This window comes from Dermacentor andersoni, chromosome 10, assembly GCF_023375885.2.
Source record: "Dermacentor andersoni chromosome 10, qqDerAnde1_hic_scaffold, whole genome shotgun sequence".
NCBI lineage: Eukaryota > Metazoa > Arthropoda > Arachnida > Ixodida > Ixodidae > Dermacentor > Dermacentor andersoni.
In genome coordinates, this window is record NC_092823.1 from 101,263,531 (window position 1) to 101,275,690 (window position 12,160).

The 12,160-nt window shown below is 48.9% G+C and overlaps 1 protein-coding gene across 1 annotated transcript; it reads right to left on the reverse strand.

Moving 5' to 3' along the window:
- Positions 1–3,926: 3,926 nt before the first annotated feature.
- LOC126543584 (uncharacterized) lies at positions 3,927–4,355 on the reverse strand. The gene has a single exon (XM_050190693.1). The coding sequence runs from the start codon at positions 4,353–4,355 to the stop codon at positions 3,927–3,929; it is 429 nt and encodes a 142-aa protein (XP_050046650.1).
- Between the last annotated feature and the right edge of the window lie 7,805 nt (positions 4,356–12,160).

The window sequence follows — 12,160 nt, forward strand, 5'->3', positions numbered from 1 at the left end:
AACGTGCTCATCAGAAGAGCGTACAAGACGGCGCTGGGCCTGTTCGAGTCCACAAGCACGACCCGCTTGTTACAACTCGGGCTACACAATACGCTCGAAGAAATAGCCGAAGCGCAACGGACCTCTCAACTGGAGCGGCTGTCCATGACCAAAGCCGGGAGGAAGATACTGGACGATCTGGGAATAAGACGCTCGAACGAGGTGGAGATGAAGCTCCCCGTCCCCGAAGAGGTCCGACGCCAGACCAGAATCGACCCCATACCGAAGAACATGAATCCCGAGTTCAACAAGGGAAGAAGAGCGGCGAGGGCCAAGGCTCTCATCGACCAACATGCCAATGACGAACACGCGCGGTACGTGGACGCGGCCGAATACCAACGGAACGCCTTCGCAGCGGTCGTCATAGAGGCGTCAACCGGCGCCACGAGGACGGCAGCGAGCGTGAGAAGCACCGAAGCGGAGCAAGCGGAGGAGGTAGCCATCGCCCTGGCCATCGCCGACGCAGAATGCCATACGGTGCTGAGTGACTCAAGACAGGCGGTGCGTAACTTCGCCAAAGGGCAAATCTGCAGGAAGGCTGAGCGCATACTGCGAGCGGTGAAACTAGACGAACGAAAAGTACGACTCAAGTGGTTCCCGGCGCACGCGGGCGACGCGTCGGAACGCAATGAGAACCATAATGAGACGGCACACGCCGCGGCGCGAGCGCTAACCAACCGCGCCCCGGCGAGAGACCGTCCGACGTGGTTCGGAACTAAGGACCGCATGACGGATTACAATGAAATCGCGAAGGCCTACCGCTTGGCTCGCAGGACTCTTCCACCCCCACACCCGAGACTGAGTCGAGCGGAGGCGGTAGTGCTGAGACAGCTCCAGACCGGATCGCTACCGAGCCCGAAACTGATGCATCGCATGTACCCCGAGACATATCCGACAGATATGTGCAGAGTCTGCCGGAGGGAGACCGCAGACTACACGCACATCTTGTGGGACTGCATGAAATATCCAGAAGACGCTAAATCAAGAACACTCCCACCGCGGCTCGAGGCAGCCGCAAAGAGCTACGACCGAGACGATCAGCTCTGGGCCGTCCAGCAGGTCCTCGAGGCGCTCGAAAGGCACGGACCCAGCGAGCCGGCAACGGCGAGCGGAGACCCGCGCCGAGTAACGGCAACTTCGAGGATGACGTAGGCCCTCGTCGGGGCGCGCGAGCGCCCAACTGCAGGCATAAATAAAGTTTCTCCAATCCAATCCAATCCAATCCACTTAAGGCCTGCTTCGTGCTGGTAACATGTCGAAGTAGATAGTCGTTGTCGATCCAGGTATGAGAACTTGTTGCAGCTGTAGTGAGGACCCACCCTAAAGAAGTTCCTACCATTCGACGTCCGTAGTCCGAGCCTCGGCGAGGACGTCATCTGTTATCTGCGAAGAGCTGATAGCTGCCACACGTGAAAGCGCGTCGGCGACCACGTTGTCCTTCCCGCTGACATGTTGGATGTCGCTGGTAAATTACCCGCCGTGGTTGCTCAGTTCCTTTGGTGTTGGGCTGCTGAGCTCGAGGTCGCGGGATCGAATTCCGGCCACGGCGGCCGCATTTCGATGGGGGCGAAATGCGACAACACCCGTGTACTTAGATTTAGGTGCACGTTAAAGAAGCCTAGATGGTCGAAATCTCCCGAGTCCTCCACTACGGCGTGCCTCATAATCAGAAAGAGGTTCTGGCACGTAAAACCCCATAAATTAATTTAATTTTTTTTTTCGGTGGTAAATTGGGCAATGAACGAAAGCTAGTTCTGCTGGCCCGACGGGAGTTTGTCCCGGCGTTGAGAGAAGGCGTAGGTCAGATGATTATGGTGGGTGTAGATAGTGCAGTGCTGTGTTTCGATAATCTGGCGAAAGTGTTGAACTGCTTCGTATATCGACAAAAGTTCGCTGTAGTAAGCTGGTGAACTCGACGGGGTGGAGGTCGTGGTTTCACCGGTGGGACTGGCTGCAGAAGAGATCGTTTTCCGAGATGAAAGTTTCTTGGCGAAGAGCGCCAAGGGGTGCCAGGTGTTTTCCACGCATTGCATAAGGGTGGCGGCGACGGCGAAGCTAGAGGCGTTCGTGAAGAGCCTCAAGGGAACGTTAGGCGCAGGATGGTAGAGAAGTGTGGCGGTACAGAGAGCAGCTTTGCATTCTTCGAAAAGTTTCGTTAAAGCCGGTGTCGACGTGAAGGGTTGGTTTCCTCGTAGACCAGCTAAGGCATCATGGATTGGAGCCTGGTAGTCGGCTGCGTGTGGCAAGAAACGCCTGTAAATGTTCAGCATGTCGAGGAAACGGCGAATGTCTTTAGCGGTGGTGGGTTGAGGGTAATTTTGCAGGTCTCAGATGCGTCGAGGCAACGGTCGAGTTCCCTCTGATGAAACTTCATGGCCGAGGAATTTGACGACTGAAGCGCCGAGTGTGATCTTTGGGACATTGACGAGTAGGCCGTGGTCATCGAGGAGTTGGAAAATTAGAAGAAAGTGCCTGTGGTGTTCGTCGGCGTTACGGGAAAAGAGCAATATGTCATCAAGCAGACGAAGCAGAAGTCGAAGCCGCGGACCACTTCGTCGATGAAGCGTTGGAAGGTTTGTCCTGCGTTCCTCAGGCCAAAGCTTATGAAGGGAAACTCGAACAAACCAAAAGTGGTAATGATTGCAGTTTTCGGGTTTGTCGTCCGGATTGACAGCTATCTGCGTGTAGGCCTTCACAAAGTCTAGCACGGAGAAAGCGTGGCAGCCATAAATGCGATGGGTGAAGTCCTGTATGTGGTTAACCTGTCCAGAATGGTACGGGCGTTGAGGGCACGGTTGCCCCAACAGGGCCGCCAGCCTTTGGTGGTCTTTGGGACAAGCTGAAGTGGCGAGGCCCATGGGCATTAGAAGCTGCGGGCGATTCCCTCACGGAGCATGGGTTCAAACTCAGCTTTGGCTATGCGCATGTGGTCTGGGGCAAGGCGACGGGCACGGCAGAAAACCGGGGGGTCCGGGGTGGTGCGAATGTAGTGCACAGTGGTGTGCTGCACATCACGTGGCAACCCGCTAGGGCGCGTCAAACGGGGAAATTCGGCGAGCATGGCGTGGTACGGGGAATTGTTTTCAACACATAGTACTTTGATGCTTGGCTGGTGTGTAGTCGTTCGCTATCCTGGCGAAGAATATCCCGTTGTCGCATCGATGAGATGGTCGTGGTGGCAGTCCGGAAGCAGGATGTAGTGAGTCAAAAAGTCTGAGCCGATCGTTGGCTCTATGACGTCGGCGATGGCAAAATTCCAATGAAGGCCACGGCGTAGGTTTTTAAGCTGGACGTGCTGGCGGAGCGAGCCGTAAGTCTTCATTGTGAATCGGTTTGCCGCGCTTAGCTCGAAAGGCGTAGGAGGACGGGTACGTTGAAGATGGGCTCGTGGGTAGCAGCAAATGTCGGAAACGCTGTCGACAAGGAACCACTACTTTGTAATTTAGTCGGTGACGCAGATGCGATGGCCTCCAGGTTGGCAGCTCGCAGCCATGCCTACGAGCCGCCGTTGTTTCCCTTATGTCCAGCGGAGCAGGGTGGTCGACATTGTCGAGCTCTGTCTCCGAAGCTTCGATGGTAGTAGCACCGGTCGTCGTCACCAGGCTCCTGCAACCGGGTTGTGTTACGGTCACGGTTTTGCGAGTGGCGCGTCGGCAAGTGTTGATCCAGGCGTCGTTGAATAGAGCTGAACTGTCGATTGATATCGTCGATACGGCGCGAAAGCTCTGGTGTTCAGCGGTGCAGCGACAGCCTGGACGGCGGGCGACAACTGCGGCAGAGACCTCGATGACGCGATCAGTGATCCCGGCAACTTGGTCGAGAGGTAGCGTAAACTGAGCCTGCAGAATTGCCTGGGCGTGCGGTACAAGTTGCTGAAGCCAAAGTGCTCACAGGAAGGAATCCTGGACTTCCACGTTGCCCGCGAGAGCACGCATGTGGTGGATGAGCTGCAAAGGATTACGCTCGGCAAGTTCTGCGGACTGAAGTTGTTGCACCTTCTGGTTTTCCGAGAGTGGCAGGCGGCGGATGAGTTCAGTCTTGAGGTGTTCGTAAATGTTGGCTGTTGGCGGTTTGGCAAGGATACCCCGGACCTCGTTGGCGTAGCGGGCATCGAGGTGGGCGACGACACAATTGTAGCGGGTCCGGTCTTGTGTGATGTGCGCGAGGGCGAACTGGGCCTCGACTTGGGCGAACCATAGCTCGGGCGAGTCGGCCCAAACGTCGGAAGCTTGACAGCGGGGCAACATGCTGGATGCCGTCTGCCGGGGTTCTGACGTCCTCGGTGGAGCCGGCAGGATGCTGCTGCACGGAATCATTGGGTTGGTTGTGCCGTTCCTGAAGCTGTTGCTCTTGCTTCTCGATCATCTCTTGCTGCGTGTGAAGCTGCTTCTGGAGAAGCTCCAGCTTTCGTTGAAGGGCGTCTTGCTCGTCCATGGGAATGTGTAATTGTCCGTTGTCCGGGTCAACAGATGGGGGATGTCGTGTCTGCCGAAGGACGAATCCCAACATAAAAACTTAACTGTTTATTCGATTAACGGTGGCAGCGGATGAGCATACGAAAGCTAGGCCCATCTCTGTAGCGGAAGGGAAAAAGCGACACTTCGCATCCGGGCAGCCTGTTTTTGTAGCCACCGTTGGTGACACATACTTCGTGTGACGCAGCGGTGGCGCTGTGTTTTATCGGTAATGCAGTCCAGCGTATAACCATGTTACGCTGGGCCGGATGATAACAAGGCGGAGGCTGCGCGGAAATATGCGCAGAGTGTGTCGCCACAAACATCTTAGTGTTGCGCTACCATGTCAATCGCAGGTTCTATTCTTTTTTTGACACCCTGTTCCTTTATTCAACTGGGTTACTATTAACGAACGAATATAACTGGACTCGCTCAAGGCTCTTCCTGCTCTGCCTAAGCTGCTGAGTTTACCTATGTTCAAGGCTTAAGTGTTTTCAGAATGAGAACGAAAGGATGCGACCATGAAATATCAACTGATGATTCTGAATCACGCCGCACCTTAGGATGCGTCACAAGGTCCCAAATTTACCAATAGAGGGCTCCAAGAAGCGGATGTTTATGCATTCTATTGTCGTGAAGTTAGTTTTTCTTTAAAAATACGTTCATTCGGTTTGAACTACCTTCAGAAACAATTAAAGAGGCAGGAGTACCAGCGTTTCGTATGAAAGTTTTAGGTATACGCCTCTTAGTAATATACCGCGTGCAATTAGTTCGATGTTCGACTAAACGGTGAGCCTTTAACCCACCTTACAAGCAGTTGAATAAATATAGCGTATTCTTACCGCTCTTTTAATTCAGCTCCTTCCACGAAATTGCGAATTTCTTGTGGCGCAGGCTTCAGCAATAAATCACGCACTGCTATATACATGTATATTTATCTCTGCAATATATATGTGTGATAGATGCCGCTATATATTAATACATAACACGTTACATAGCCTTAATTTTCATACCACCGGCCAAACCTACAAAGCCCGCTTTCCGTTAAAGCGCTCCGCTACTAACTTCATCGGTTCGCGGGTTTCGAAACCAACTCGCATGTCTGCAGGAGCCATTTCCTTCCATGGCAACGTGTGCACATAAGAGCCGCTTCTCAGCTTTTTTTTTTTTTTTTTATGCAGAGGTCAGTGTGGTCAGGATGTAAAATATTGTGTCACACCAAGCATTGATTGCACTCTTGGAACATATTGGTATCAAGCTTAAAGAGACGCTTCTTGCTTCCGCATCTCTGACAGCCTGCGCTGTGCTTTTGAATTTTCGGGTCCTAGAATAATTCAAGGAGTTCCTGTTGCATGTCGTGCTGCGGCCTGCAGTGGGACAATGTGACTGCACAAATTTAACGTGAAGGAATTTAAGGCAGGCCCTCATATAGTTGCCACAGAAACCATGGGTGCTAAAAAGTAAAGCTATTCCAAACTTTTCTATTCCACTTCTGCCATCAGCCCTCTGCGATTGGTCAAACACTTCACCTGTCTCTCACGCGACGTCACGAAAACCGCAATAGCTCGCCATCTGACATCACGCTTTCATACTGATTATACATGACTGTACCGAACAAAAGAACAATAGTTATTTGTGATTCGGCGCCTTTTCGCCATTAGCCCTCAGCTATTGGTCAAAAGTTTTCGGGCAGCACCCACTTCCCCTGCCTCTCACGTGACGTCACGAAACCGCGAGAACTGACTCCGTCAAAGTGACGTGTACGCTTTAAAGATGCATTAATATGCCGAAGAAAACTGAATTTTCTTCTGAATAGCCGCAGGCTGCGCCGTTCCGAAAGTAATAAAAGAGGGATGCAGCCGATCGCTCAGGCACTGGCTACTCATACGAGCCGGATAGCATGGGTTTATTTGCGTACAATAAAACCTTTGCGTGGCCGTGTAACGTTATCGAGCAGTGTCGGCACGTTTATGACCTTGTACTGCCAACTCTTCTTTGCTGAGGATCCGATTTAGCGGAATTCTTAACCTTCCGTTGCATGCCACCGCGATTTTCCACCACTCACTTCTATCTCTTCTATCTAAGCAAGGGAAAGCGGACCAATAGCAGATGCCGGCAACATCCTTTTCATGCGGTTATTGATTTTCAATGCACTGGCTTGGCCCAATCGAATCCCTCTCCACTTCAGCATGCTCCTCGCCTTTTGCCAGCCAATCAGACAGGCCGCTCATTGTAGGCAATGTTATTCGTTTTGAATGCAAAGTAAAGCGTCCTCCTATAAACGAGGAGAGCGTTTGATTGGTCTATTCAGACAACCCTGCGAGTCACCGCCCTTTGTTTGAGTCGGTGGTTACGCAAATTTGACGTAAGGAGATTGGAATAGTTTTACGTTGTACGGCCCATTTCTCACTCCTCCTGTTTACTTCTATATGTTATTTCTCCTTGGTTGCTCAATACACAAGGCAGCATGGAATAAATCGGCTCTGCGCAGAACAACATTCGGTAGGGTATATTTACTTATTCTTTCGCATCATGCCTCGATTTAGTTAGGATATATTAGGGAAAATAACGTAAAGTTTCAGTCTTGTGTGAAATAAGTCGTTGAAATTACTCCAATAGTATTTTCCGGCATTGAACATCAGTTTCCTGTGTCACACGCTGCTTCTCCCATGAGTGGTCTGATTTTCCACTCCATGGCACTCCACCCTAGTTATGGGCTCCACACTGACTGCTGTTATGACATACTATGAACGTATTCGTAGAAGGGGGGTTACTTCCACTTTCAGGATTTTTTGTTTGAGCTATAATCAGAACTGTGCTTGTGAAAATTTGTTTGCTTTAATCGATTTTCTCCCAAGCCACAGATGATGCTTTATTCACAACATGCTGTCAGTATGTGCTACTTCTTTCACAAAGTGCATATATGCTGTGCCATTTTTGCAACACCATAGAAGGAAAAATTTTAGAAATCTATAGCAAAGAAATTCACATTTCCTTTATAATTTTTAAGCAGGGCTAGTGCTTCTCAATGATCCTGTACTATCGGCTTTCTGAAGAAGTGATATGCGTGTACAAAAACACAAAACTTGCGCTGTAGAAAATCATTTATCATTCGAGGGCGTATCCTGTTTGCGGTCAGTGGACAAGCTTGGTGGGCAGCAGCATCCCTGTAAGAGCCGCTATAGAGACCACTTTGTGGTCTGTATAGCAGCTGGAAGCATGACAAGCACACGTTCCAAGAAGCATATACAACTGGAGGAAAAGGACATAGTTGAATCATCAATGAAGCTCCCACACAAACACTAGAGAAGAAAAGTGCCCGGCATAGCAGCTTCCCTGAAGATTGTCACGTACGCTCTTGTGGCCGCAGAGAGCATGTCATATTCAAGTTCGCCGTATAATAAAACGCGTTGCATGTGTTCACAGCAAAAGCTGTGTGCGCGGATACCGACTCTCCCATACTTCTCGAACAACCCCGGTCATATGCTGATTGTGGCCATGTTGTCCCTGCAAACTTAATCTGATCCGCCCACATAACTTTCTGCGGCCCCTTGCTACGCTTCCCTTCCCTTGGAATCTGGTCCGCAATCCTTAATTACCATCGGTTATATTCCCTCCTCATTACATGCCCTGCCCATGCTCATTTCTTTTTCTTGATTTCAACTATGTCATTAGCTCGCGTTTGTTCCCTCACCCAATCTGCTCTTTTATCCCTTAGCGTTACACCCATAATTCTTCTTTCCATAGCTCGCTGCGTCGTCCTCAATTTGAGTAGAACCCTTTTCGTAAGCCTCCAGGTTTCTGCCCCGTAGGTGAGTACTGGTAAGACACAGCTATTATACACTTTTCTTTTGAGGGATAATGGCAACCAGCTGTTCATGATCTGAGAATGCCTGCCAAACGCACCCCAGCCCATTCTTATTCTTCTGATTATTTCCGTCTCATGATCCGGATTCGCCGTCACTACCTGCCCTAAGTAGATGCATTCCCTTACCACCTCCAGTGCCTCGCTACCTATCGTAAACTGCTGTTGTCTTCCGAAACTGTTAAACATTACTTTAGTTTTCCGCAGGTTAATTTTTAGACCCACACTTCAGCTTTGCCTCTCCAGGTCAGTGAGCATGCATTGCAATTGGTCCCCTCAGTTACTAAGCAAGGCAATATCTTCAGCGAATTGCAAGTTACTAGAGTGTTCTCCCTTAACTACTATCCCCAATTCTTCCCAATCCAGGTCTCCGAATACCTCCTGTAAACACGCTGCGAATAGCATTGGAGAGATCGTATCTCCCTGCCTGACGCCTTTCTTTATTGGGATTTTGTTGCTTTCTTTATGGAGCACGACGGTGGCTGTGGAGCCGCTATAGATACCTTTCAGTATTTTTACATGCAGCTCCTCAACACCCCGATTCCGTAATGCGTCCATGACTGTGGAGGTTTCGACTGAATCAAACGCTTTCCTGTAATCAATGAAAGCCATATATACGGGTTGGTTATATTCCGCACATTTTTCTATCACCTGATTGATAGCGTGAATATGGTGTATTGTTGAGCAGCCTTTACGGAATTCCGCCAACAAATTGTGTACTTGGTTTTGATGGTCTCCTTTGTCACTGACGTGATGCATGTTGTTTCAGTTTCGTTGAAGTGGAAGAAATTTTGTGACGGACAAATGATAAACGTTTATTATACGCAAAATGATTAAAGCCATTAATGACTGTTACTTGTTCAAGTGCTCCAGAGGGTTATGCTGCCGTTACCCGCGATGTCACCCAGTAAACAGAAGAAAACGTACAAGACGGCAATTTCAAATTTAGCAAGAATATGAGAAATGTTAAGGTTAATATATTAACTAACGCTTCGGGACTAAATAGAAGGGCTGCAAAGAATTACTTAAGTCCCGTATTATGACACTTTCATGCGCCACACGGTGTTCATAGTTCGTATTTCTGATATTCTAGGTAAACTAAACAAATTATCTTGTTTATTTTAGGCGTCTATACGGGGCCCGTTATAAGTAGCGTGTCTGTAATGTGGAAATTGCGCGGCTTAGCTGCGGGCTTTAGAATATATTACGTGTAATATTGCTGTTGATCGTTATGAGTACATTTAACGGGAGGCATAACTTTTAGTATTTATTTATTTATTTATTTTAAGTACCCGCAGGGCCATTGCCATTGGAGAGGGGAGTGGTTACAGGCATACAAAACAAGAAAAAATAGGGAATGTGATACAAGGAATAGGATGATTGCAATAAAAAGTTAACAGGTGTGTCTACTCATACAATATTAGCTAACGCGTTCTTGAAAAGCTGGTAATCTTTGATGGTGGCTGTCAGTGCGGGAAGGTGATTCCACTCTGCTGCTGTACGAGGTATAAATGATTGAAAGAAAGCGTTAGTTCTACAAAATGGGACACCGACCTAGTAGGCATGATCTAATCGCGATGATAGGTGTGGTAACTGATGTACAACACCACGGGGAATGGTCGTTTTGGCGTAATATACAGAGGCCGTACAAAAACATCATAACCAAGTGCCGCTTCTGCAGCGTTGTGGCATTCCTTCATTATCCTATCGTTGTGTGACCAGCTCTGGAATGTTAATCGGAACCTCCAACGTTTCTCTGTGTTAATATGAGCGTGTTCTTGCACAAAGCTATGACTGTGACGTGAGGGAGTGTTGTGATCGCTGTCATGGCATCTCTATTCACGGACTCCATACTGGTACACAGCTGCGCGATCAGCCTGAAACTGCGCACGATAGACAATGCGCGGGTGGAGAACTGAACGCACAATGCTGCGAGCTACCTGGTAGCGTGCAGGGTCACTCCTCGGCGCAATTCTGCGCACCAAGTGCAGTGTTGTAGACAAAGTTCAAGGCATGTTTCGAAGCCATGACTTGCTGTAACGGAACTGGTGAATGTCGAGCGATACATGTGTGCAATTCTTTGGCCTCTAGCATGCCTGTCAGGCCATCCTTCACGGTAGAGGCCTGCTTATTGTGAACGTTATTAGCAACGTGCGTATGACTGCTGGGATGAAGTTTCAAGGCCTACAGCCTGAGCGCACGTATAGCCGATGTCGAGGGCTTCCAATGGGTACTGACATTGCGTAGTCCAGCCGCTAAGAGTGGACAACAATGCGACGTCATCTGCGTAGTTGAGGAATGTTGTGACTTGTACGTCATGCAGTTTACATGCTAAGTGCGCAAAAGCGATGTCGGGAAGCAGTGACCCAAGCACAGAGCTTTCAGGCACTACAAAGTTGGATGTGACCAAACCAACCGGTTGTCCGTCACCACATCAAGATTTATGTGACGATGGAATTGAAATAATTAATTTTATCACATTGTTAGGGATGTTGCTACTTTCCATCATGCGGAGAAAAGCCTCAGGTTCAATTCTGTCCTATACTATTGCGACATCAGTACCAACCATATTTCGCACGAAATGGAAACGGTGAATTTGCAAAACCTCCTCCGCTAATATAGACAGAGCGTCATCCATGCACTAGTACGGTCCGAATCCGATCAGAAAGGTGTGATATTCCTGGTGATGCTAAGCCACTATGACAGACTAGTGGCCAGCATCCGTTAAAATAGTTTACAAACCGTTGGCGACAGCTAAATTGGCCGGAGGCAATGGAAACTCGTATGGGACTCGCCTGCTTTGAGAACCGGCATTAAATCTGAGGGTAGTGCACACATTTAGCGATGATCGATCATTCGACAACCACCTCATTAATTTTTTGGAGTAGGGCATCAGTTGCGCTCCCCTATTAGTTCTTAAACAGCTCCTAAGGAACGTTGTAACCGCCTGTATTCGAGTGTCTACTCATTCCTTCAATCGCTACAATGGGCTCAGCCTTCGTAAGTGGATTGGTGAAGCCTGATGCGTCCATTACAACATGTATGCATAAGGCAGCCTAGGTTTATTGGTGTGTCGAGAAAAAAGAACATTCATTTGCTTGTCCTACGAACTCTACAGGAGTGAGGCTGGGTGTGAGATGAACGCTTGCAGAGGTCAAGCTTCCTTTTAGGGCGGGATCTGAATGTTGCGACACAGTTGTTTTCGAATTGTAAGCACGCAAACTGTACTCTAGGGAATCTGTGTTGGGATGGTGATAGGATGTATCGGAACTACCTGGACGACTGACATTTCGGCTCGCAGAGTATCCGTTGTGGCAGCTTGCTTATGCTTGGCGCATGTTTGGTCCACGTAATCTGTTATGTGTAAGAAAAACGGCTGGGTTAATTGCGGTATTTGCAGTAAATGGTTTAAGCAAGGTCTGCGAATCGCTATGATTGTGTGCACGCGCAGCGGTAATTTTAACCCGCCGCGCTTACGTGATTAGAAATGCCACTGAAGTCACATTTAGCGAGAAACTGGAGAATTCATTGTTAAATTCCTGTGTGAAGTTCTATGCATGTTGACTGAACACAGAAATTTGAAGGAATTTCATCCCAAATACACTAAAGCCTTATACGAACATATTACGCAATATTTTGAGTTCCCCGTGGCCCTCCCCGTTGCACAAACTTCATATTGTGCAAAATAACGGGAACGTTGTGGGTTGCGCGTCGCAGAAATTGCTTTCTTTTTCGCCTTTAAATAAATGACGCATTTAGGCGCTCCTAAGCGTATATAGTTAGGTTTTACGAGCAGCCCAAA

Bases quoted from the DNA above. Each gene is read 5' to 3' on its own strand.
- LOC126543584 (XM_050190693.1), bottom strand. From the start codon at position 4,355: ATGATTCCGTGCAGCAGCATCCTGCCGGCTCCACCGAGGACGTCAGAA.